The 27791-nt window shown below is 44.9% G+C and overlaps 1 protein-coding gene across 2 annotated transcripts in view; it reads right to left on the bottom strand.

The window, feature by feature from the left end:
- Positions 1-27791, bottom strand: part of ISM1 (isthmin 1) — a 325195-nt gene that overhangs the window by 252032 nt on the left and 45372 nt on the right. The window contains exons 5-6 of one of the 2 annotated variants that reach the window (XM_063125344.1): positions 25818-25928; positions 22310-23261 (exon numbers count right to left, since the gene is read on the bottom strand). In XM_063125344.1, the coding sequence (XP_062981414.1) occupies positions 22744-23261; positions 25818-25928 (629 nt within the window). In that variant the 3' untranslated portion in view covers positions 22310-22743. The remainder of the gene's footprint in view (positions 1-22309; positions 23262-25817; positions 25929-27791) is intronic. The other variant, XM_063125345.1, reaches the window with a different exon arrangement.

The raw sequence follows: 27791 nt of genomic DNA, 5'->3' as shown, positions 1-27791 counted from the left end.
AGCCCTTGTAAGGAACAATCAGGTTGAAGGAGAAGTGAAAGTCTTCTTATACTGGGTCCTGAGAGGTGATAAACTAGCATTCCATGAGATCCTGAGAATGAATTAGAGGTTATCTGAGAAATTTTCCACTTCCAGGCTTTTTGACAAATGAAATGTGTGCACCAGTGATGAAGGGTGGACAGACAGGTCTGTTTTGCTTAATCAGTTGAATTTGTTTGTTTGCAACAAGGGTAGGCTTGTGCCCCCCCCCCCAATTTTTTGGTTGGACTGCAATTCCCATCATCCCTCACCCTAGGGCTGTTGGAAGTTACAGTGTAGATGTTTTGGTCTATATCTGTTGGACTACTTCATCTGTTGTCAGAGAAAAGGAAATTAGGAACCAACTGCATAAAATTTTGCAGGGAAAATCTTTGGTCATTTGGAACTTAATTCCCAGTGCATACACAGGTGACTGGAAATAAGTTGCCCTGTGCTGCCATGTTAGATCAGGAAGGCATAGATTCACTTACTTTACTAGTAGAGTTGCTAGGTGCTCCTTGAAGGGGGCTTCTGTGCTTGCAAGAGCTGCATAGGAATGAGGAGTTGGTTTAGCTACAATTGCCATTTTTATTTTTATTTTAAATTGCTTTCAGACCTGTTGCCTCAGCTGTTGTTGTTATCATAGAATCACAGAATCATAGAATAGCAGAGTTGGAAGGGGCCTACAAGGCCATCGAGTCCAACCCCCTGCTCAATGCAGGAATCCACCCTAAAGCATTCCTGACAGATGGTTGTCCAGCTGCCTCTTGAAGGCCTCTAGTGTGGGAGAGGCCACAAACTCACCAGGCAACTGATTCCATTGTCATACTGCTCTAACAGTGAGAAAGTTTTTCCTGATGTCCAGCTGGAATCTGGCTTCCTTTAACTTGAGCCCGTTATTCCGTGTCCTGCACTCTGGGAGGATCGAGAAGAGATCCTGGCCCTCCTCTGTGTGACAACCTTTTAAGTATTTGAAGAGTGCTATCATGTCTCCCCTCAATCTTCTCTTCTCCAGGCTAAACAGGCCCAGTTCTTTCAGTCTCTCTTCATAGGGCTTTGTTTCCAGACCCCTGATCATCCTGGTTGCCCTCCTCTGAACACGCTCCAGCTTGTCTGCATCCTTCTTGAATTGTGGAGCCCAGAACTGGATGCAGTACTCTAGATGAGGCCTAACCAGGGCCGAATAGAGAAGAACCAGTACCTCACATGATTTGGAAGCTATACTTCTATTAATGCCGCCCAAAATAGCATTTGCCTTTCTTGCAGCCATATCGCACTGTTGGCTCATATTCAGCTTGCAGTCTACAACAATTCCAAGATCCTTCTCGTTTGTAGTATTGCTGAGCCAAGTATCCCCCATCTTGTAACTGTGCCTTTGGTTTCTATTTCCTAAATGTAGAACTTGGCATTTATCCCTATTAAACTTCATTCTGTTGTTTTCAGCCCAGCACTCCAGCCTATCAAGATCACTTTGAAGTTTGTTTCTGTCTTCTGGGGTATTAGCTATCCCACCCAATTTTGCGTCATCTGCAAATTTGATCAGCGTTCCCTGCACTTCCTCGTCCAAATCATTAATAAAAATGTTGAAGAGCACTGGGCCCAGGCCCACTCGTTGCCTCTCTCCAGTTTGAGAAGGTTCCATTGATAAGTACTCTTTGAGTCCGATTCTGTAGCCAACTGTGAATCCATCTAATAGTTGTTCCATCTAGCCCACTTTTAGCTAGTTTGTTAATCAGAATGTCATGTGGCACTTTGTCAAAAACTTTGCTGAAGTCAAGATATATAACGTCCACAGCGTTCCCACAGTCCACAAGGGAGGTTACCTTATCAAAAAATGAGATCAAATTAGTCTGGCAGGACTTGTTCCTGACAAATCCATGTTGGCTTCTAGTGATCACCACATTGATTTCAAGGTGTTTACAGATTAACTTCTTTATAATCTGCTCCAGAATTTTCCCAGGGATGGATGTCAGACTGACTGGTCTGTAGTTCCCAGGTTGTTGTTGGTTGTTGGTAGTTGTTGATGTTGTTGTTAGAGCTGTACTTCTTGGGTGAATAGACAGCTTTCGCCTAGTTTCTACTCCAGGATCCGTCCATCCCCCCTACACATACACAACCCACTGCTGGCCTCCACCCTTCAACCTGTTCTAGGATCTGTCCCCAGGGTCCATTCTTAGCACCAGGAGTTTTGGTTTCATGAGCTGGTAACCCTACTGCCAAGCTTTTTATTCAAGGCACAGGAACTCCTTTCAGATTAGGATGTCATTTGTAAGTATCAAGACATTCCTTCATAGCTTGCTTCCCAAACCTAGTAAGTCCAGTGGCTGAATTATGATTGAGGGGGTGCAAGAGAGGAAATTCCTCAACATGAGCTTGCTGTTTTGCCCTCCAGTTGTGATAAGTGAGGTGGGACAACCACATTTTTTCTAAAATCTGTCATGAGGAAGACACTACCCAATTGCTGCTAGTTCTTGTTCCTCTTTTCCTTTCCATCACAGATACCTATGATAGCTAGAGATAGGCATCATATATGTTTAGTGAAGCCTTTACACAAAACCTCTACAATCTGGATATTTGACTTTTATGGTGATGCCAGAAACTATAACTGTTGATGACCATTTAAGTTCTCACTGAGGCTAAATCAAAGACATCGGTAAAAACAAAAACATAGTCTTTTAAATGTTGAATGCCCCCTCCTTCTTGACACCCACTGAAAGAGGAAAGCTGGAAACAGAGAGATAAGGATGGAGAAAAAAGATTCCTATGGTTACATAACATTAGGACTTGTTATACAGTGTAGTACCACGAGTTAAATTACTTGTGTCTCCTTCCCGGAAGTTTAGACTTTCGCTATCATTATAAGGCAGTACCAGAAGACGAGATTCTATTCAGGAATACACAGAGACAGATCACTTTGATTCAGGAAGCGTTTTGTCTACCATGGTAGTCAGTTCCTCTAAAATTTATAACGAGCCTGTGATCTATACCCTGATGAAACTGCAATTCTCAGAAAACTTGAAAATGTTCCAATTTTGATTACTGATGAAGCTTGGAAACGGTGTATTATCCGGAATTACCATCCAGTTATAGTTATGATTAATGGAAGCTTTCTACGTTTTCTCCTGTCCACAATTGCAGAGTTATAATTAATGAAAGCCTTCTATGTCTTCTTTGGTTATAATTGTTAAGGCTTTTTCAATTCATATGTGTGTGTTCTACTCTTGTTAAAATTAATGAAAGTTTTACTTAGATTCACTAATGTAAAGGTTTTATTCAACTGCACACGTATTTAACTCGTGGTACTACACTGTGTAACAAGTCCTAATGTTATATAACCATCGGATATTAAGGCAGATGATTATTGTTGAGGTGGAATTTGATGTTATTATAACTCACACTGATTTATTAAAGGACTATTTTCCTTTTGATCTGCCCCATATTGTCTAGCATATTTCACACTAGAAAATATCCGATACAGTCTTGTTAGCACAGATTGGATGGTATAGACCTAGTATTTTCTTACAGGATCCATTCCTTGTTTGTTCCTTCTGTGAGGGCTCCTCCCCTTATTTGTAGTATAAAAGAGATTCCTATACATACAAAAGTGTCATATCAAGGAGAAGGCCAGGGACAACATTTCCACCTTAGCACTGAGTCTTCTGTGTGGAAGAGTTTTCTGTATGAGCACCCTCCCCAATCCCAGGTGCCACATAAAGTGGTTCAGCTCCGGCACCAGTCCTGCCTGGTGAGAACTGAGCTGTATATTTATCAGCTTTTTCTTCTGAGGCTGGAGCAGCGTATGAACACTTCTGAGTCCAGAAGGGAGCAAAGAACTTGGGCAGAAATCCAAATACAGTATTGTGTGGCTTAATGGCATCTCAGATCATGAGAACACAGGTGTCCAGGCCAATGTACTGTTACTATGGAGTGAGGGGTTGCAGGAGCAGTGTCATGGCAGAATAAAGCCTGAACTGTTGATAAGGTTGTACACATGAAGAAAGCAAATGAAGGAGATATGAGCTCAGTTCTGAAGACGGCAGCAGATTTTGTTTTTCTTCTAGGCTCAGTGGGATTTCTGTCAGTTCTCTTAGAACTGTCAGGCTCCATTCGAAGGTTGCTGCTACTGCAAATTCCCCTGTACTGTTTTTCTTGCTTGCTTTCCTTGTCTCTGTTTGGACCAGTATTTTCCAGTATGTGGAGGCATCTGATTAAGACAAAGCAGCTGGAAAATGTTGCCTTGTTTTGTACCTTTTGCACTGTAGGTATCATATCCAGAAAGAGCAAGGGGGACAGGAGCAGGCAGAGGGAACATCAGGGCCAGCTCCAATTGGACTCCCCTCCTTCAGGAGCAGGACAATCCCATCAGCCCTGTTCCCGGTCTACTTAATTTCTCTCTCTCTCTTTTCCCTCTTCCCTCCTGAACTCCTTTTCCTTGTGAGTCATGACTTTTTTAGATTGTAGTCTTCTTTGCTAACTGATTGTAGGCCGCTCCGAGAGCCTTTTTTGGCTGCGGAGCAGGGTATGAATATGATAAATAAATATCCAAAGGTAATCAACCGCTTCACAAATGTACTTTTTCCTTGCCCTGGGGTGCAGTCTGAAGGTATATGATGTAGCCCAGCCTTCCCCTCCAGATGCTTTGAACTTTAACTCCCATTAGCCCCAGCCAGCATGGCCAATGGTCAGGAATGCTGGGAGTTGTCATCCAGAACATCTGGCATGTGTTGTACCAGGTTGGGGAACCTGGTACAACATGTACCTGATCTACGTCATATACCTTCAGGCCATGTCCTGGGAAGGCTGATGTAGCTGTTTTGCTGAAGCTTAGTAGCTCAGTGTCTGTTCAAGACCTTAAGGTGGGAGACCAACTCAAAGCAATGTGCTATGGGGAGGCAGAAGTAAACCCATTCACAGGGATGGGTCCAGTTGTTTAAGCTAAGCAAAGCGAGATCCTATCAGTAACCTGGGTAGGAGGCTACTGGTTTGGGGTAGTCCGTGTAGAAATAGAATATAAATAATAGATATATTTAAAGCAAGTTCCATACAATTATCCTTCACGAAATGACTAATGTTGTAGTGAACCTGTTGCCTTGTATTATAAATGGTCATGTGAACCGTCCGCTTAATACATTCAGGGCTTATTTTCTCGTTGCATATTGGATTGATCAGTGCCAATTCTCTTGAGGCTCACTGAATTTATATGTACTGAGTTGTTAATTTGTACATAATGAGTGACTGAGAGACATGAAGGCATAATATCTGTTCATCTACCTCCCATGTTTGTGTGGAATGACAGGGGCAGGCTGCTATAGCACTGACACATCTCCAAAAAAAGAGGAACATGTCGCCAAAAACTGACAGATTTACATAAAATTTGCATATGTTAAAAGGCTTTATAAAGGAATATCAAAAAGTGGGAAAACAAACACCTTCCATAAAAGTAAATCTGGCATATGATGCAGAAGAGCAAAACAATTAAAATATAGCATCAAACCCTGTTTAGCACCTGGAAGTATCCCGTTATTGTAACTCATCAGGAAAGGTTTTGGAAAGGGCTGTCTCCCATCTCTTGATGACGCCCATGTTTATGATGTGTAGGCCTTGGCCCAAAGTGTTGTCAAAAGACATGGCGCTTTCCAAAAAAGAATCAAGTAAACATTTCCCATTCTGTCCTCCTTTTGGCATCAGTACTTGTACATTCTTCTTCTTCGTGGTCTCTGTGCATCACACATATGGGCTCTGCGCCTGCGCAGGGCCAGGTTCGGAAACGTCTATAGCTGAAATTCTTTTAGGCGGGAACCCCTCCCCCACCATCCACTGAGCATGCTCAGGGGTTCCTGCCTAACTCCCCAGTTCTCTTCAACTGCCTGTAGGGTCAACAGCATTTTGGAGACTTCTCTGTTTGGTATCGTTTACCTCAGCTGAAAATATCCTATTTTTCATCCTTTTCTTGCTTCTTCAGTTTTCTCTCTCTCTCTCTCTCTCTCTCTCTCTCTCTCTCTCTCTCTCTCTCAACATTATACTTGTTGTTCGTTACCTCAGCCTTGGTGCCTATGGCACAGCAAAGCCTATTCAAAAAGTGCTCCACCTGCGGGCAGAAGATTTCTCAAACGGACGGACATTCCCGGTGTTTGCTGTGTTTGGGGGAGACGCATGTCGTCGAATCCTGCTGGTTTTGCCTGAAATTCTCGAGGCAAACCGGGAAGAACCGATCAGATCGCCTTCGGGCGTTACTTTGGGAAAAGGTGTTGGAGGCAGTGGAGAAACCGAGTACGTCTCGATGCTCCAAAACTCCCAATACTATGGAGTCGATGCCCCAACCTCCTCCTTCGCGGAGTGATGCCTTATCAGTTCCCCCCTCTTCCTCCTCTCTCTCCGCTTCATCAAAAGCGGCCAGAAAGATCTCTAAGAGAGCGAGAGAGCATGTTGGGTCTGAAGAACCCCAAAGGAAGAAAAGCAAACTTAAATCGAAGGAGGGAAAGAAAAAATCGACTAAGTCAAACCCTTCAATACCGAAGACTCTGGTACCGATGACTTCGATACCAAAGCGTCCTACGGCACCGAGGAGCCCGATATCGAGGCTGTCCTTGCAAAAAACGCCTCCAATATCGGCAAGTCCGATACCGACACTTTCGGTACCAAGAGCCTTCTCGATACCGAGACGGACAACTCTGTCTTCACCACCGGCCTTGACACCACCACGTACGGAACAAATACTGGCTTCTCCGGTTCCTCCTCCGTTCAATATCATTACATTTCAGTGACCAGCCGCAAGTCAAGCGTTCCTCTAAATGGTTTTATTGCTTTAGGGTTTTATGGTCAATTACTCGGCCATAAATCTCTGGCCAAGAATGCAGGAGGGGGCTGCTGCTGTTCTAAGGACAGCCCAGTCTTTTAAACAGAGTCCAAGAGTTCTTAGCCAGAGGCACGTTCTGCAGCGTAAGCCTACCAGTCCGGGTCGAAGCACCAAAACAGGGGGTGTGGGCGTCAAGGAGCCAGGAGTAAGCGAAGGTCCAGTCCAGTCCTAAATCAATAGCCGAGTCAGTCGTCCAGAGTCCCACGGATACACGTTCAAGCGGAGTAAATCAAGCTGGTCCAGGTCAGCAATCCAGAGTCACAGTCACAAGGCAAGGCGTCGGGACACAGTAGCAACCGGAAGAATGAAAGGTGTTTGCTACACCAGACCAGCGGTCAGATTCTCCCTTTTCAAACCCTGCCAGCATGACCCCACCCAGATCCCAGCTGTGCCTCATTCCTCCACCTTTTGACCCAACCCCCTCCTACAGTTCAGCGTCTTTTCCCTGCCTGTTCTGCAGGCGCATACTTCGCCTCACCACCTGCATTTGTTCTGCCCTTCTCCTTCGTCTCCTTTCGCGGGGGCTGGGTGGTCGAACCACCTCCGTCTCTGACTCAGCCTCAGGAGCGACAGGCAGAGGAAGCAACTGACTGGCCCGTGGCTCCTCCACAGGACCTGCATTCTCCTCCATGGAATGACTCCCTACCAACTGCGCACTGGTCTCTGGTCCGGCTGTGGGGGAGGAAACACCCTCTACTTCTTGTAAGTTTGCCTCCTCCTCAACTGAGGAGGCTTCCTTGGGTGCAATCCTAACATTACAATACCGACTGAGGAGACAAGTGTAAGGGCATCAATCTCAGAAGGAGAGATTAGAGGCTCCTCGCAAGATCCGACACTGGCAGAAGAGGGTCCTACCTTCCCTCGATTCCGCCAAAGCCAGCAATTGTCTCAAGATACCGATGGACATCGGTACCGACAAAGACATGAATCACAACCGATGATTGATGCCGACACACATCGGTACCGAGTTTTCGATACCGACACGCATCGGTACTGAGATATGCCTCCTCCCGATATTGACGGCCGTCGGTACCATTCTGTTTCACCCTATGGATACAGCCGGGATCGTTCACCGGCTTCAGCTCATTCAAGCCAATACTACGACTACGGGGGCCACCCACGCACACCAAACAGGAGGCAGGATTGGCAACCCCCACATTATCCTCCGTACTATTACGAGGATTGGAGACATAGGCGAGAGCAAGACTTTTATTACTACCAGGAACACTATGCTCCTTATCCGCGCTTTCGCCAGCCCCCATCAGAAACAATTTCCTGCCCTCCACCCGCAGAAGATACTGCCGCTATGCCACCACCGCCACAACCCTCGGTACCAAGACCTCCACCTCAACCAGTGCAGACTACGGAACCGACTACGTCGGTACCGTCTCAGGCTCTGCAATCTTTGCCCGCAACTAGGGTAAGGGGAAGTGCATTGGATGAGCCGTCTAATGAAGATTATCAATCAGACTCCTCTCAAGAACCATCGCCGGCACCATCCATCCCTTCACCGGATGATTTAGTTGTAGCGACAGATGTAATCTCCCCCTCTGAAGACTTGGCACATTTCACTGACCAAGTGCAAAGGATGGCGAGATCCCTGGGGATCGAAATGTCCCAGCCAATAGAAAAATTAAATGACCCGGTGTACGACGATCTATACTGCGAGTCATCTACCCCAGCGGCAATTCCATGCCTACCTGCGCTATTACGCACAGCACAACAGTCGTGAAAGATGCCCTCCTCTATGCCACCAACGTCGAGGAGGCTGGACAACATTTACAAAATCCAAGAAAAGACAGCTCCCTTCCTTTTCACCCATCCCAAACCCAATTCAATCATCGTGGAGGCGTCCCAGGAGCGTACTCAAAGGAAGCATAATGCACCGGTTGACAAGGAGGGTCGTAGACTGGACGGCCTGGGAAGGAGAATTTATTCTTCTTCGTCTTTGTCACTCCGCGTACACAATTACCAAGCCACCATGGCTAAATATCAGTCTTTTTTGTGGGAAAAGATGGCAACCCTTTCTGGATATCTGCCAGATGATCAGAGAGAGCTGGCTAATGTCTTTTACACGGAGGCCATGAGGCTGTCACGCCAACAACTTAATACAGCGCGACACGCTACGGACTGTGCTTCAAAGGCAATGGTGGCCTCCATTGCATTAAGACGTCATGCATGGTTTAGGTCCGCAGGACTATCACAAGAAGCTCATACCCGCATTGAAGACCTTCCCTTTGACGGGGAAGGACTCTTCCACTCCTCCACGGATGAGTCCATGGAGAGCATCCAAAAAGCCAAAAACACGGCTAAGAAAATGGGGATTGGTCAGCAACAACAACAACTTCAGAGATCATTCCACCAGAGGCGCTGGCCGAGAACGCAGCAACAGTTCCAACCAAGGCAACAGCAATTCCAATTACAAGACCGTCCCACTACATACCAACCTCAAGGTCAGTTCAGGAGACAGCAATACCCAGGACGCTTCAAGCAAAACAAGAGCAAGCCTGATCCGAATCAAAGACAGTGTCTTTGACTGTCATTTACCAAACAGCTTAACACCTAAGTTTGGTGACATCCTCGCCCCTTTTTTCCGCAATTGGGCCACTATTACAACTGATGCATGGGTCCTTAACATCATCTCTCAGGGCTACAAAATAGAGTTCTCCACCTCCCCTCCCCTCGGAACCGTAAGGTTCTCGCCACCTACAGACGCTCTATTGCAAGAGACTACGTCTCTTTTAGAAAAGGGTGCCATAGAGCGATTACCAACTTGCGCACTAGGAGGAGGGTTCTATTCCCGCTACTTCACGGTTCCAAAACGGGATGGGGGGCTGAGACCTATTTTGGACCTCAGAGAGTTAAACAAGTTCATCACCCCTAAAAAATTCCGGATGAACTCTTTAGCAAGCATCCTACCTTTCCTCTCCCAAGGGGATTGGTTTACTTCCATAGACCTTAAAGATGCTTATTTCCACATCTCTATTTATCCTGACCATCGCCAATTCCTCAGGTTCATAGTGGGGGAAGACATTTTCCAATTCAAAGTGCTTCCTTTTGGTCTTTCTACTGCTCCTCGAGTCTTCACAAAGTGTATGGCACCAGTTTGCGCCTTTCTGAGGACTTGAGGGGTAGAAATTTACCCCTACTTGGACGATTGGCTGATAGTGGCTAATACGGAGCAAGAAGCCGCCTGTAATACCTACCTCACCATCAAACTCCTCAACGAATTAGGCCTTTGCATCAACAAGGAAAAATCAAATTTTCAACCAACCCAAAAAATTAAATTCCTTGGAGCAATTCTGGACTCAACCCGCTCCAGGGCTTTCCTTCCGGAGGACAGAGCCAATATGCTAATTAAGCTTGCGCTTAAGCTCTTCCGCTCTAAAATCACCTCTGCCTTCCAGGTACAAAGGTTATTGGGGTTTATGGCAGCTACGGTCAACGTCGTCCCGTGGGCACGTCTGCACATGAGACTTCTACAGTTGTGGCTTCTGCGGGAGTACGACAATACATTGGACGCTCATCGAGTGAAATTGTCGCTCCCTACCAAGATAAAGAACACACTCCTTTGGTGGACGAATCTGCCCAATATCACACAGGGCTTAGATTTCAAACCCCCACTGCCAACACAGCATCTTATGACAGATGCGTCCTTATTGGGCTGGGGAGCCCACTGTGGGGATCTAACCATTCAAGAGCGTTGGAGTTCCCTAGACAAGACAAGACACAGCAACGTTTTGGAGTTGATGGCTATCCAAAAAGCACTATATGCCTTTCAGCAGACCTTGTCAGGTCATGTAATCCAGATTCATACGGACAACATGGCTACTGTCTGGCATATAAACAAGCAAGGTGGGATGCCGTCCATGGACCTGATTTCCCTAACTTTGGACATTTGGCCTTGGGCAATTGCCCACGACATGACTTTGTCTGCCATTCATATCGCAGGCCAGGACAATATTCTGGCAGACGACCTCAGCCGCACCTTTGTGGATACACACGAGTGGCGGATGAAGGACTCTGTGCTAGACATGATCTTCCAGGCATGGGGACAGCCTGTAATAGATTTATTCGCGTCACCAGAGAACGCCATCTGCAACCAATACTGCACGTGGGTGGGCCACGGGGCAGCATCTCTAGGAGACGCCTTTGAGAGGACGTGGACAGGACAGCTCCTGTACCTGTTTCCCCCCATACCACTCCTCTCAAGAGTCACTGTAAAGCTGCGCAGCGACAACGCCAATGCCATCTTAGTAGCGCCTTGGTGGCCAAGGCAGCCGTGGTTCACTCCGCTACTCAAACTGCCCTCAGCGGAGTTTATCAGACTGCCCCAATGCCACAACCTCATATCCAAGGAGAAGGGACTCATCTTCCATCCGGATGTCCAGTCCCTAAACCTAACGGCATGGAGGATAAGGCAACGTTAGACAACCAACCGCTGCCTACTGACGTATGGAACATTATTCTAGCAGCTAGGAAACCAGCTACTAGAAGATCATACGCAAAAAAATGGACAGCATTTTCTGCCTTTGCCCTCAGTAGAAACGAGTACCCGTTTTCAGCACCAATAGCAACAGTGCTTTCCTTTCTTTTTTCTTTATTTAAAAAAGGACTCAAGTTCTCGTCACTTAGAGTTTATTTAGCAGCTATCTCTGCCTCACACCATTGGATTCAGGGCTGTCCGGTCTTCAGGCACCCTTTGACAAAACGGTTCATGAAGGGCATGAAAAACACCATCCCACCAGTTCGCTCCTTTGTCCCTCAATGGAGCCTCTCCGTGGTGCTCAAGGCACTGTCTGCCAAGCCTTTTGAGCCTCTAGCAAGGACTGATCTGCGGCTACTAACTTTCAAAGTGGCATTCCTCGTTGCAGTCACATCTGCTAGGCGTGCATCCAAACTAGCAGCACTCCGCATAGATCCACCATACATGGTGTTTCATGCTGACAAGGTGGTCCTTAGACCGGATCCAGCTTTTCTCCCGAAGGTCGTTTCTTCTTTCCACCTTGGGCAGGACATCACGCTCCCAAGTTTCTTTCCTTTGCCGACATCTATTAAGTCTGCTCTACATACCCTGGACGTAAGGTGGCCCTCGCCTTCTACCAGTCCAGAACTGCTACTCTCCGGAGATCCCAAAGACTCTTTGTTTGTTATGGGGGCAAGAAAAAGGGACTTCAGGCATCCCCGCAGAGAATATCTGCTTGGGTGGTTCAGACTATTAAGCTAGCCTATGAACTCGCTGGCTCTCATTGGAGGGTAAGGTGCGTTCCCACTCCACGAGAGGAGTGGCCACCTCTACAGTCTTTGAAAAGGGGATCGCTCTACCAGACCTCTGTAAAGCGGCTACCTGGTCGACTCCACTGACTTTTGCCAGCCACTACCGTCTGGACATCAGAGCGCGTAGGGCGTGCCATCTTATCGGCAATTCTGTGAGACTCATCTATCACCTGACACCACCCACCTCTTGTTATTCGCCACGTCTTGTAAGTCAGCTTGTTATTCGCCCATATGTGTGATGCACAGAGACCACGAAGAAGAAATACAGGTTGCTTACCTGTAACTGTAGTTCTTCAAGTGGTCATCTGTGCAGTCACACAACCCTCCCACCGTCCCCACTATGGTGTCATTAACTTATTTGATCACCTGGTGGTTCTCCTCAGTGAGACTGTTTAGGCGGTTTCAGGAACTGAGGGGATTAGACGGGAACCCCTGAGCATGCTTAGTGGACGATGGGGGAGGGGTTCCCGCCTAAAAGACTTTCAGCTAGAGAAGTTTCCGAACCTGGCCCTGCGCAGGCGCAGAGCCCATATGTGTGACTGCACAGATGACCACTCGAATAACTACAGTTACAGGTAAGCAAACTGTCTTTTCCAGGGACAAGATGTCTGCTTCAGAGAAACAAGGGAACGAAAACAAGTGTTGGTATCCTCATGAAAATAGTCATGAGACGAGATCCTCATAGTGTTGAGGGAAAGCCGGGGAGGGGGGGATCCCGTTGCATTTGGGGGTATTACTGGGCTACCTTTTGGATTAATGCTTTTTTGTTCTTCCTTTCTGGTAAAATGCTGAAAGCTGCTCCTTTAGCTCTGTGGTCTCATAAAGTGCCATGTACATTTGCAACATAGCTGAGCTGGGTTGCAGAGTCTTTTGTTTTGTCCTAGCACACAGTTTTCTTTTTTTCAAATTTTATTTTATTTTTAAATTTTTGAAAATTAATACTTATTTCCTCTACCCACCCCCTACATGTGATAGTCCAAGCATTCAGTAATTATAATAAATCAAGGCAGAAAAATACAAAGTACATTATTCACATGAACCAGAGAGATCGATATGCTACAGGCAGAGTGTTATGAAATTGAGTGTTACCAACATACATAATAAATTGATACCAATCCATAGCGAATGCATCGTGACCCCTACTTCCTTTTGCCAATTGTAACTTGTTTGTTAATTTTTCAGATAAGGCAATCTTCCAAACCCGAGTCCATCAGGCATCCAACGAAACTCCTCTTAGGTCTTTCCAAAATTGAGCAATGACCAGTCTGGCTGCTGCCAACAAAAATCTAGCCAATGGCTTAACAGAGCAGTTTCTGTTGTTTCCCAGAAATAGTCGTAAAAGTGCCAACTCTGGTGTTCTCTCCCACTGCTGCCCAAGTATCTTATCAAGTTCACCAAAGACTTCAGTCCAAAACTTAGCACACAGTTTCAAGACAATGTATCTTAATCGGCAATGGGAATTTTGGGATCACTTGTTTGGGAATACAGTGCTTCCACAAGAGCTCCAGATTGTGGGGGTTAGGAAGCTCCAAGTTCTTGGGTGGTTATAATGAACGTTAATCTGTTTAACATCATATTTTCCTAAGAAAAGCAGGGGTCATCCCCACTTACTTTTAGGTATCGCAAACGTATAAATAGCTCCTGAATGCAATCATTTTCATATTCCAAATGCAGAGTATACTAGAAAGCATGGCTAGGAAATTGAGCTGCCCCAATACATTTTGCTGCCTGAGGCAAAGGGCAAGTTGCCCCCACCCCAATCCCCGATCCCCATCCGTGTACAAACACATACCAGACTGGCGGTTGGATCTTATTTCAGCACTGGTGACAGGGCAGGATTTTCCGTTGCACCTGAGGGCAAGATGCTATCTTAGGGGCACAAGGCAAGCTGCATAACACATTTAGCTCTATGCATCCTGTACCCCTCCGAATCTGCCGCCTGAGGCTGCCACTTACTCTGCCTAATGATAAGGGCCAGGCCCGCTGGAAAATATGTTGCAGTATCAGATACAAATTGAATATATATTGACAACTGGAGCAGACAGTTTGAAAGGAGGGAGAATCTGAGGTGTATGCTGACACTTAACCCTCTGCCACCCACCCCGCACCTGCCCCCGTCACCTCCAAATAAAGATTTGGGATGCTTGGTCTTAAAATAAAGGACATCTGGCAACATAACCTGTTCACAGTGTATAATAAAGTCTTCCACAAGCAAATACTGTGGCCAAGGGAGCTGTTTGCGGTGTCAGGCTCTGTCCAACTTAGCCACACGTACTTGGGGCTTGTGTAGAAAATGATGTGCAGTCATACATTAAATTCTCTTCATCCCTGACAATCTTGGATTTTCAAAGCAAATCACATTGAGTTGCAACGACAACCTTGCTCCCGTTTGTTGATGGCATGTCATTGCATTTTTGTTCAGGGATAACCACACATGCACCTTTAAAAAACAAACAGCCCCCCCCCCCCCCCGCTCCAAATACCACCAAGCAAACACCCACATCATTCTGTAACTGGCTAGAAAGTTATGAACCTGCTGTGATTCTATGTAAGATGAAGAAGGTTTTTTTTATTATTATTATTATTATTATTTTTTTAGAGTCAAAGCTGGGTTTCTTCATGCCTGACTTATTTTAAGCTCTGTCTTGGAATTTGAGAACTTTTGTCAAAACTGTGGTGAAACGCTCCCTTGCCCTCTGTGAAGTACAAAGAGAACGGCCCCGTTTACCCTTCTGTCTACCCCTGTGGGTTCTCCATGTGTTGCTAACAATAGTGGTGTCTGGGGGTGCGCTGAAGAGTGAATGACTGGGAGATTTCCTGCCTTTATTTACAAATTTGTGGGCACGTACATGCTCTAGCCATTACCAAGTCAGCCCCTTAATTTGCCTTGTAGTGTGTGGGTAAACTATAATGGAAACTGCCTGAGCAACTTTCCACTGAAAAATTATAACCAGATACAAATTCACAGGGAAAACACCACATGGTGGTGGGTTTTTTTTAAAAAAAATCATGTCCTGTAGAAACAGGAGGGGGGAAGGGGGAGGGAGAAAGAAAAAGCAAGTGTGCAGGAACTTTGCTATGTGCTGAAAAATGTCGTCTGCTTATATGCTTTTGTCCTCCTTGCCTCCGTCGTTATGGTAGTGCAAGTTCCTGCCTATGTTGTCTTGATGCCAGCATTAGCTTTGCAGTGATGCACGACCTCAAAACTAGTTTGTGTATTACCTATTTTCTCATTAGGGCCATTATCCAAGGGCATGTTTCAGCCCATTGATTCCAATAGACATGCAAACCAAAGCTGGTGCTAGTGTGTGGCCTCTGTCATAGGTTGGCCAGGTGCCCTCTTTTAGAGAAGACACTTCTCTATCTGAAGGGCCATCCTGTCCAAGTCTGGTTTAATGATAAAGAACCATAAGAACTGTCGCCCATGAAGAGTTAGCACCTGGGCAGCAGACTTGAACAGGTAGGCACATGGGTCACCTGGTCACAGTCTTCCACAGTGTGTTGAAATGTAGTGGATTTCTCTTTAAATTATAAGAATAATTTCTAAATTTGCATCTGTTCAGATAAATTAGCTTATGCCAATGTTATGCAAATCACTACCCTTTTTTTAATCATCTTTCTTGGTGATGTATTTCCTCTTCTGTGGTGATTCATCAGTGGCCACCCTACCTCTGTGTATAGCAAGGGTGGGGAACCTTTTTTCTGTTGAGAGCTGCACTCTCTTGGGGTCATTTATCAGGGTGCATGCTGGGAGTGGATGGGGCTGAAACCAATGTGGGTGGGGCCATAGCCATAATTAGCTATCCTCTCCCCCACCCACCCCGGTCTCTCTCTTCCCCCCCCAATTCCTGTCTCCTTTTCCCTCATGCAGTGTGCTGTCAGAGAGAGGACAGATTGCTCTTCCCAGAGGTCTGAACAGAACACTTTTGAAATTAGGCTGAGGGCCATGTGGAGCCTTAGGGCTTGCAGGTTGCCAAGCCTATAGGTTGCACCTTATGTAAAAGCACCCACCCACCCAGAAAAACCCACTTCCCCCTTTTTTCCCTTGCTATGATATTATCGGTTTTGGCAATGGCACATTGTAATGACTGCAGCTGTTTTGGGCTTCGTGCTGCTCCTCATACTGAACAGCGCAGTGGCAGATCCAAAGGCACATATCTATGAAAAGTCTGAAAATGTACATGCCGGGATGGAGAGAAATGGCAATATTTTATAAATTCACTGGTGAGGCTTACCAGGAAAGACTGTGGATATAATCTGCTCATCTTTTGGGTTCCCTACCATACGATGAGTCACTTGTTTACTTCACATAAAAGAAATGCAGCTGTGTCCCACTGCTATATGTTAGGCAGTGTGTGTGTGTGTGTGTGTGTGTGTGTGTGTGTGTGTGTGAGAGAGAGAGAGAGAGAGAGAGAGAGAGAGAGAGAGAGAGAGAGAGAGAGAGAACGAACAGGCGGAGATAGATAACAGGTTATACAGAGCTGGTTTCAAATCCCATTAAATGGGCTTTTCAATTTAGGGTGATCGAACGTGCCAAGGGTCAGGGGGGAGGATTGGGTGTTCAATCGCAGCAGCAGCAGTCCCCAATACTGAGATCTTTTTTATTCTTTTGTATTTTGATTGTTGTTCTTTAATGTTCACTGCTCAGGAATCTTTTTTAGATTAGAGTGGTTTATAAACAACAACAACAATGAATAATCTATGTGTGTTCCACTGACACGCACCCACCCAGCAGTATTCCCCAGGCTATGAGTAGCAGAGGAGTCTAGTGGCTCTTAAGTCAGCAGGGGCGTGAATCCAAAAATGGTGTTTGTGTGAAATACTCAGTATAATTCATGGCTTGGTTAGCTGTGATTTGCTTAGTGGGCCACAAGTTGTGTAAACCTGCCATAGACTCACAAAGGAAACTCAAAGCTTTCAGACAAAGACTTAGCCTCTGAGGCCCTCCTTCAGGTGCCTCCACCAAATGAGACAAGATGGATGGCTACAAAAGAGGAGCCTTTTCAGTGGTGGCACCCCATCTGTGGAGTGCTTTCCTCACCTTCCCATGATGCCTGGTGGCTATATTATATTTTCAACACCAGCTGAAGACATTTTTTGTTTTTAGTGCTTTTGGATCAGGGGTTGGGATTGGTGTCCTTCCATATGTTGGACTACAACTCCCATATTCCTTGATGATTGGCCATCCTGGCTGGGCCTGATGGAAGACAGAGTCCAACAACATCTGGAGGGTCACATGTTCTCTCTCTCTTCCTCCCTATATTTTAGATCTTTGCACTGTTTTATTTTGCTGCTGTTTTGTTGTTATCCTTTTCTGCTAGTTTATCTTTGTTTTATTATGCACTGTACTTATTATTGTTTATCGTTTGTATTTTTCCTTTTTTTTTTAATTTACCTGTCCCCTGTTCAGACAACTCCTTGATGTGAGGGACTATCTTTTCCCACACGTTCCTCGCCTTTCTCTGAGATCTTTGAGGGAAGCTTGACTCCACTATTTCATCACCCGCTTAAGTAAAACACAAACAAACAAACATGAGAGCAAGGAGGAGAGCTTCTTCTGTTACTGCACCAATGCCACAGAAGGCTCTCGAGCAAGGAAATCTCTCTTGGCTACTTCCCAGCTGTTATCCAGCCAGAAAATGTTCTCATTTTTAAAAAAACCTTTTTGCTAGCTGCCGAGTGAAACTCCGTTACTTCTGAGACTGGTATGTTATTTGTGGCTGCTGTTGCCATTGTTTTTAGTTTATTTTTTTTAATGGTATTTTATAGTTTGTTTTAAGAGCTGCTTTTAAAACATGTGCATTACTTTGGGTGTCTCCAGGCAGTGTATGTGTGGTTTATAAATATTACGAATGAAGGAATAAATACCACTCACCCTGCCTTGACAACTTGAGCCCGTCAGGGCATAGGATTCTCGGAAGAATCTGAGTTCAGGGAGTTCTGACCAGTGATGCTGCATGCCATAAGATTGGGCACTTAGCATGTTAAATATGACAAAGACATAACGTCCAGGATTTGTGCCTAATGGAATATTTCAGCAAAGAAAGCAAATCTTAAGTAGCTCATAGAGAGAAATATAACCCTGAGAACCCGAATGTGTGAGATCTGAGGTTCACTTCCTAACATCCTCAGTTAAAGAATTCAGGTTGGGATGTGCGTTCATTTGGGGGAATGAATGAATGAAAAACTGAGATTGAAATCCATTCACTTCAATTTTCATTTGTTCCAAACAAATGCATGGGGTTACGAATGGCTACATTTTTCTTTTCTCCTGATTCATTGACTGCATTTGAAGGTGGGCTGCCTTTCTCTACCAGTGGCGATAATGGACCAGATTTCTGTGGCTGTTCCTGGCAGCCACCATTTTCTTTTCACCGAATGCCCTGGACATTGTGTCATTCCAGAGCAGTATGGAGGAAAGTGGTAGCCAACATGGCCTATGTCTATGGTTCAGAGTGCACATGTACATGTGCATGGATGATATGGGCAGTATCCAATAGTGCCTGTGCACCAGCAAGGCCTACCACAGGCACAACAGGAAGCTAGCACTTCCTAAAACAACCAAAAATGAGCAGAAATGCTTGTTTTTGAAATGGGTCACCGAAGCTTGTAGAAGGAAGTACTGTGGACCTGTCCCATGCTGGAAGTGAGAATTTCAGCTTATTTCTGGGGCTCTAGGCCTGTTGCACTGGCACTGGGTCCCACAATACAGCATAATCAGCGGAGGTGCACAGGTAACATTGGATACTGCCCCATAAATCCACTCTTCTTCTTCTTCCCCATGTTATTTTCTCACTTTTGAGAACAGGGCTATCATAATGCCATTTAAAAGCCAAACTTGAGCTGAAGAGATCATCATAGAATCATAGAATAGCAGAGTTGGAAGGGGCTTACAAGGCCATCGAGTCCAACCCCCTGCTCAATGCAGGAATCCACCTTAAAGCATCCCTGACAGATGGTTGTCCAGCTGCCTCTTGAATGACTCTAGTGTGGGAGAGCCCACAACCTCCCTAGGTAACTGGTTCCATTGTCATACCGCTCTAACAGTCAGGATTTTTTTCCTGATGTCCAGCCGGAATCTGGCTTCCTTTAACTTGAGCCCGTTATTCCGTGTCCTGCACTCTGGGAGGATCGAGAAGAGACCCTGGCCCTCCTCTGTGTGACAACCTTTTAAGTATTTGAAGAGTGCTATCATGTCTCCCCTCAATCTTCTCTTCTCCAGGCTAAACAGGCCCAGTTCTTTCAGTCTCTCTTCATAGGGCTCTGTTTCCAGACCCCTGATCATCCTGGTTGCTGTCTTGTAGGTCACATACTGTGCCATCCCCACACAGAGGGAGACTGTCTTACTTATGCCTCTGGTTTGCACAATGCTTGGTGTTAAGGTCTTCTGATCTCTGATTAGGGACTCCATGTTATGTTAAGAAAGCTCTCATTACATTACACACAGATGCACACTTCATTACTTACAAAATCAAGCCCTAGCTAAGCCATTCATGGACTTCTCCAAGCTGGAGCCAGAAGCAAAATTGGGCCGTGCTGTCACAGTTGTCAATGGGATACTAAATATAACTGGCTATAAAAATCATTTTTTCCAAGCAAAAATAATATCATTAGTATTATTTTAGAATACTATTACAGAAGACCACAGAGAGTGAAATAGTTCTCCCTGTGATCTGTTCCAAGGCTGGTGCTGGGGAAAGCTGCAGTGATCCTGAAAACATATTGTTGTGGTCTGCCAAAGTATTTCTAGTCTTGGCAGGTCGGAGGCAATGGGATTTTAATAAATGAGGTGAGAGACAAACTCTAAAATAATTCCCTCCTTTCACCTTGACAAGTCTTGTTGCAACTGCCGATGTTAATAGTGTGTTACTTAGACCTCACAATGCAAGCTACTTTTTGAAGTTCCTTCCACGTTGATTCTGTCCCAGGCTGCTGGTGAGGCACTAAAGCCATTAGTGCATGCACAATAATTTTTTAAGCCATTCCACCAGAAGACACTGTCACTGGGTGGCCTTGGAAGGGGATCCCACTTCACCTGGCTCTCCTCATTGAACTACAAGCACCTTCCCCCTGTTGAATTTTAACTTCCATTTAATGAGAATGCAAGTGAACAGCTGTCTCAGTATAGCTTTATTTATAAATTCGCTTTGGGTTTATGTGAAGCTTGCTTTGGGTTTATGTTTTATGAAACATATTCATGCCTCTCAGAAAGTCTCTTTCCGTACATGGCGAACTTTGCAGATGCATGTTAAGTAAAGCTGAATAATAAATACACTACAAAGATAATGCAGTTAAATTAAAGAATTTATAACTCTCCATCCCCTCATTGTTAAAGACTTTTTAAGAGATAATTATGTTTTTGCATAACACGGTGCATTTATTTGGTATACAGGCTTGATAAGAAGAATGTCTTCAATCCAGAAACTGCCTTCCATGAGAGGAAGGGCTATGCTCACCATTTTGGGGGATTCCATCTCTCCGCCTTCCCCTCCACACACACCACTTAGCAAGTCTCCTGACACTCTGTGTAATATTTTCAGGGGACTGGAGGGGCTGCTGTCAGACAGAGTGGTTGGGGAGTCCTCTTCTGCCAGTGCAGTTGATCGAGCATGGATCTGGAACCAACCCAATACCTAGTAATGTGTGTGTTAAAAACAACAACAACTCTCTGTATAGCACATTCTTTCAGAATTGGAGTTTGTGCATACATTATAGACTTAACATGAATGCTGCTTAAATTAGCAGGATGGTAGTGCATGGCTACTGAAATGGATTGGATCATTTTCTCAATGCCGTTGTAAGAACAAATTACAAATATATAGTTAAGTGCATTTGAATCCACTGAAAGCATTCTCAATTTTGGTGGACCAGAACAGGACATGGAGAATATGTCCCTGCCTTCCTACCAAAACTACTTCTATTAAGAAGCATTTAAAATGACTGGGTTAATAGGTCCTAAATAGGCGAGTGAACTCGTATACCAATAATGATTATTTATGGATAATTTGAACCTGGGAAACTACCACTGTCCACCATAAAGTATAACAAACCTTTAACCTTCAGTACAGAACACATTTGATACCTATCCCAATTAAATGGTCTGGTTGTATTATTATTATTATTATTATTATTATTATTATTATTATTATTATTATTATTATTTTATTGTAATTCCTGAATATTAAGATACTGAACATGTTTTGCTTTATGCATAGTGGGTAAGCCTGCTTCAAGTTGGTGATCACTTAAGGCTGTTAAACCAAGGTTAGTCAGCAATTGGACTCTCAAAAGGGAGATGCAGTCAATGCCGGTTCCTGGACAAGTGTACCTGTATGATACAGAAGTTTGTACCATGCATTTGTAACATAGGTCCTTGTAATCCTATATGTGATGCGTGAAGAAGGCCTTGGAGGGTATTAATACATTCATGTAAAAATCTTCCAAGGCCTTATTTTTGGGTGGTGGCATGATTAATAATAATAATTACAATAACAACAACAACTATTGTAGTAGTCGTAGATGCCCAGAGATAAGCACTCTTTGTAGCTGGCCTTATGTCAGGTTGAACTGCAAGATAAGTTGCCCCTCTGAAAGGGGAATTACAAGAGCGTGGTTCTGCTTCGTCTGTTATACCTACCATAGAATAGTAGAGTTGGAAGGGGCCCTATAAGGCCATCGTGTCCAAATATTGTCCTGTCGTTTCGAAATGTTTTTACATCCTCTCATAAATATGGCTAAATAGTGTCATTAATATATCTCTAAAGAAATTATGCTTAACTGCATTTGTATTAAATAATTTATGTATAGAAACAATTTTATATCGTCCCGTTGCGGTTCCTCCCACTTGATTTAACAAACACATCCGGTAGGTGCTCATTGCACATAGTACAGGAAGGGCTCTCTGAGGTTGTCAAAGGTGTACTTTAGGCATTACAATTTTCTACTCATGGAAGTCAACCATATGCATGGCCTTTGACCCAAATCGAAGCCTGACTCCTGCATAGACACAATTTGATCCAATGTTGATTTTTGTTCCTGGCTGCAGTGGACCTTGTGGTAGTATTCTCTCCTGAGCAGAAATACTACCTTCAGATACAGCTTGAAACCACCACAGAATATTAAGTAACCCCCCCCCCCCCCCAAGATCATTCTCTCCACTAGCAAAAGTCCCTTCTAAATGAACAGGGTTTTCATTTGAGGATCCAACTCTTAAGATCTGTTTCTTCAGCCACAGAAAACTGAGCTTTTTGCACGGAATCCAGTGGGACCCAGATTTAGCTAAGAACACCAACAAAAGATCATTCCCAAGTACTTAAACGAGCATGGGTTTTAAACATAAAACCTCACACTGTTGCAGAATGCATGTCACTACATAAATGGCTGTCAAGACAACTCCGTGACTATTTGCCAGTATGCCGTTTGTATATGCATATATAAATAACACCTATCTATGAAAAATGTGTATTCTATACAACTATATACAGTTACCGGGGAGGGGCAAGGTTCACTCCAATATATTCAATTTTGTGTCCTGCAGAGCAACCAGCTGTGTTTTGCGCACTTTGAAAGAGGCTGGCTCTTTTCTCTTTCTTTCAGTACTCCCTTGCTTCCTGGAATTGTCTGTAATAGTCCTCTTCCGAAGGATTCTCTGTACATTTTTGACCATTGTTAGGTGGCCGGGCTTCATTATATCTGCTCCAGTCTCCTTTGCAAATGATCCAGGGCAAAATGTCCACTTTGTAATGTAGTTCTGCCGAGAATTCTATGCTGATCAGGTTGGGTGTGCCGGCTCCTTTGCCCCTGGTAATGAGCTGCATGCTGTCATCATAGCAGCAATGCTGAGCTGCCAGTGTGGTGCTCTCCAGGGACAGCATGGACCGGATACAATAGCGAGCAGTAGGCTTATAGATCTCCAGTTTTTCCTTTGGTCCACTCGCATCTTTCCAGCGGAAGTTCTTCCGCTTAAGCCGGTCATAGATATCTGCAATGCTGTAGGCTACTTCTGTGGGATACGCACAAGGGCAAGCAGGAAGGTCATTGACCACTTTGTGCATGTACTTCTTTAAGAATTCACTTTTGCAGCTCATCCACCTTTCACAGCTGTCAGTATCTGGGAAGAAAATGAGGGATACGAAAAGTCTATACTTACTGTACTGAAATTACAAATGTCTGACTTACTCTAGGGGTGGGGAACTACTTTTAGGTGGGGTGGGTGGGTTGGACGACCCACCTACCCCCTCAGTGGGCTAAACAACATCACGGATGTGATCATGCCATGCTGACCGATGTTATTGGGTCCCCAGCCAAAGCACCTTTCCTAGCCAGCACTTCAGGCAGGGAGCTGGTTTCACTTTCCCTGTGAAAAGGGAAAAGATGAGGGAAGCAGCACCTGCAGGAACTCTGGCAAGTACTAGCTGAGTGCGCAGCCTGGCTTCACTCCTGCTTCTCGTTACTCACATGGGGAATGATAACGGAGTGAAGTGCACTCAGCTGGTACTTGCAGAAGCTTCTGCAACCAGCAGCCAAATGGTTGCAGCTACCTTGTCTCCTTTCTGTGATCTGCCGCTTGTCCTTGCATTAAGGAAATCCCTCAGTTATCTCCAGTCACAGAGTGGAGATAACCAGATGATTTCTCTCCTTGCCCCAAGCTGCTGGTAGCCTTCAGGCCAGGGTTGGTGGGGTCTGGAAAGAGGTTTCATGAAGGGAGGGGTGTAACCAAGTGGGTCTGTGGACTGGAGGTTCTTCATGCCTGTCTTACTGTGTTGGATCCAGGATCCGCTTTCCATGAACGAAAGGACTCTGCTCATATAAGATACCTCTGTCCCATTTTCATTCCATTTAGCTGTGTCCACTGAGTCATGTTCAGCATTTTTATGGGGCTGGAAGCACAGCAACGGGGAGGAGGAATTTGGCTTCAGCCATTCAAGCTGCACGTGCCTCAATATGGAACCAACTGACCAATATTTCAGAGGACAAAATGCAGATTTTTGAAAAAGGGCAGCCCACATTGCACCTTAATAGTAAAGAGCTGCCTTGCCTTCCATCCTAAAATCATGCTAATGCGGACCTCTCTCCCAAGTGATATGTGTTTGGCTCTCTGCTTACAAGCTTTTAAATGGACCTTTAAAAACTATCTTTTATTGGTTGCTTTTAGTTGAGATACAGGTCTGGACGTTTATTTAAAGACGCTACTGTCATTAAACTGTTATCAATGTTCAAAAGTTTTCACGAACCAGCAGAAGACTCATAAAAATACTTAAACTGCTGTTTTAAATAACTGCATTTGATTAGAATGTGACTCTGTAGTCTCATGTTTTTGCCTTTTCATAAGCCAACTTGTAAAGGCTTTTCCTTAAAAGGTAGCGAAGAAATAAATACCATAAAGTCATGCAGTTGCTTCCAGGGCGTCGGATTCAGAATTCTCATTCCAGCAAAGGAAGGAGATGGCTTTTGGAGCTGGGGTCATACCTCCTCTCCTCTCCCCACTGCTGCAGAGCACCTACCCCCATGCCCCCAAGTCTCTTCTGGAGGTTCTGGAGTGCACACAGAGGGAATGCAGCAGTGGGGAGAAGAGGATGCAGTTATAAATTTTACTGTCATTATGTGGGTCTCTCACCCTTTCGCCCCTGAATATGTATCTTCTGTTTTTTAAAAAACATGACAGTCTTCAGCTACCCTAAAGCAGGTGTACTGTTGTCTGGTGATACCGGAAAACCAAGTTTCTATGGGGTTCTTTCTTTGTTATTGTTTTTACAAAATAAAACTTGAGTTCATCTTTGGCTGAACAAACCCTTCCGCCTCCTTGAGGGCCTCTTCCAAGCAGCTGCACTAAGGCACAGAAACTATCGTCTTTTAACTGATGATATTGAAACAGCTCCTTATAAATGAAGCCATAAGTGCTTCACATTCCAATCCTGTAATATGTGGGGAGACAGCAAAGAATCTGGGCAAATCAGAATGTGCTCCTAGCAGAACACGGATGACTGATGAGGTGAGGAATATGTATCTGGAGGAAAGGACAGGGTCAAAACTTTGTCTATGGAAAATCCTTGGTTTTGCAATGCTATTGCACCCCTATGCAATGCTCTGGGTTAACCACATCCTAACCAGTGTGGACAGAGCTTGAAATACTATTTATTGTTTATAAAGGCACACTGAATGCCATTTATGCTGCTGTAGTGCTCAGTTTTTGCACTTGGTCTTTAAATAAAGACTTATGATGAATCAAGTAACCTATGACACAGCTGTAGTTGGAAACTTTAGTTCAGCCTTCCCCAACCTGGTGCCTCCAGATGTTTTTGACTACAACTCCCAGCATTCTTGACCATTGGCCATGCTGGCTGGGGCTGATGGGAGCTGAAGTTCAAAACATCGGGAAGTCACCAGATTGAGGAAGACCGCTTTAGTTAGAAGTTTCCACTGGAAACCACAACGGAAGGGGTAGAGGGTACGTGTTCCTAGATGGATCAACACCCACAGCATGTAGGCACAATGTAATTGGGAAGGGATTTGACAGCTTACCCCACACACACATTTTAGCATTGGCCTCTGTCTCCTGAAGAAGGGCCTTTTTCCTGTAATTGGGCCTCTGCTGTGCAGTTTGAAGCCTGCCCCTCTCTCTTAACGAATTCTGAAAGAGGATACTCCCCTGCTACTGGCTCCTTACCGACTTCAAATAGCTTGGTAGCATTGAATTCTTCACTTCCTGCAAGCAAACTCACTTCTGTGGCTGCCGTCCTGAAGGTGTCTTCGATCCCTAAAGAAAGCAGTTTTTTTCCTTAATGGAAAATAATAAAAGGCAGAAGAAAAATTGTGCTTGCATCAGTATCCCAGCAGTGCGAGCTCCTCTCATAACATTCATACTCTTTAAATTCTTTCATTTATTCAGAGAGAGAGAGAGAGAGAGAGAGAGAGAGAGAGAGAGAGAGAGAGAACTTTCTTCTGGAGCCCAACAAAAACATGTAATCCAATACACAGCAAAGGAAATCTCATCCACACACGCAGTCTCTTATCTCTCAGATATTTAGAATGGTCTTGAGATGAGTACACTGTTTTAATATTCTTTTGTGCTGTTTCAGGCTTCATTGGACATCTCAGCAATCGTGATAACTGCAATGACTAGAAACTAAGTAGATGGACAGTTTTTCATTAGTTTATGCTTGGCGTGCCAGCAAATGGCACACGGTTTCCAAATGCTACACTAGCACCTTTTTTAATAATAATAATAATAATAATAATAATAATAATAATAATAATAATAATATACAAAAACAGGATGTACTACTGGTGTTACAGCCTTATTAAGACAATGTAATTGGCATTTATGGTGGTGCAAATTAAGGCCATGCAAGCCTCAGGCCTCAAATTTGGAAATCAGAATCATGGAGGCCATTCCACAACAGCATTGCACAGCTCTAGGCCTCCGTAAGGAAGTAACAGCCTACAACTCCCAGCATGCAATGCATGGCAGGGCTGCACTTACTGCGGGCCAGGAACAGTGGGCACACATGTGGCTTCACCGCTGCTGTGATCGGCTGCTCTTCACCACAATCCTCTGCTCTCTGGTGTGATCAGCTGCTGCTGCCGCAATCCAGGATACTCCCATGACTGAGAAGCGGGCAACGCGCGGGGGAAGCATGCATCTGAGGGGTGACTGGAGAATCCTGGATCACGGTGGCAGTGACAAGGCCATTTGTGCCCACTGTTCCTGGTGCAGCCCTCTCAGGCACTGCATGCTGGGAGTTGTAGCTGTTACTTCCTTACAGAGGTCTAGGGCTGTGCAATAAAATGGCGGATCCTTCATAAAATGGCCTCTGTGATTTGGATTTCCGAATCCGAGGCCCGAGGCTTACACAGCAATAGTTCAAATGTTTGGGATATTAATATATTTCCAATATAAGAAGCCATCCCAACTTGAAACCACTACAACATGAGAAGGAAGGAAAGGAAAGGAACCTCTTGTGCAAGCACTTGAGTCATTGCTGACTCCTAGAGGGACGCCTGCTTTCGCTGACGTTTTCTCGGCAGACTTTGTAGCGGGGTGGTTTGCCCAGTCGCAGTTACCTTTCCCCCAGCTAGCTGGGTACTCATTTTACTGACCTCGGAAGGATGGAAGACTGAGTTGACCTGAGCCGGCTGCCTGAGAACCAGCTTCCGCTGTGATCAAACTCAGGCCATGGGGAGTTTCAGCTGCAGTAACTGCTGCTTACCACTCCACGCCACACAAGGCTTGTACATGAGAACAAGCACAAAAAAAGATGTCTTGGAGATGTTCTCCCAGCCATGTGGTATCAACTTATTTATGAGCATGTTTAAATGACCTAGCCACATGGGAAGAGGAAAGACCTACCTGATAGTGTTCTCTCCCCGGGCTAAAAGAACATTTTGATGTTTTTTTTAGCCCTCCAGATGTTTTGGAATACAACTCCCATCAGGCCTAGCCAGAATAGCTAATGGTGAGGGATTATGGGACTTATAGGCCAAAACATCTAGAAGGCAACATGCTGTCCAACTCTGTTGGTGAACGTTGAGATTTTTAAAACAACCATGCAGAAATTCATATGCATTTTTGTCTTTATTTCTCCTAATACACATATTTTTCTATACATTTTTGCCTAATTACGCTTTTTTTGCAATAATT

Source organism: Elgaria multicarinata, chromosome 4 (genome assembly GCF_023053635.1).
Source record: "Elgaria multicarinata webbii isolate HBS135686 ecotype San Diego chromosome 4, rElgMul1.1.pri, whole genome shotgun sequence".
NCBI classification, from domain to species: Eukaryota; Metazoa; Chordata; class Lepidosauria; order Squamata; family Anguidae; genus Elgaria; species Elgaria multicarinata.
Note: the sequence above shows the minus strand (reverse complement) of the source record. Positions and strands in the feature narration are given on the sequence as shown.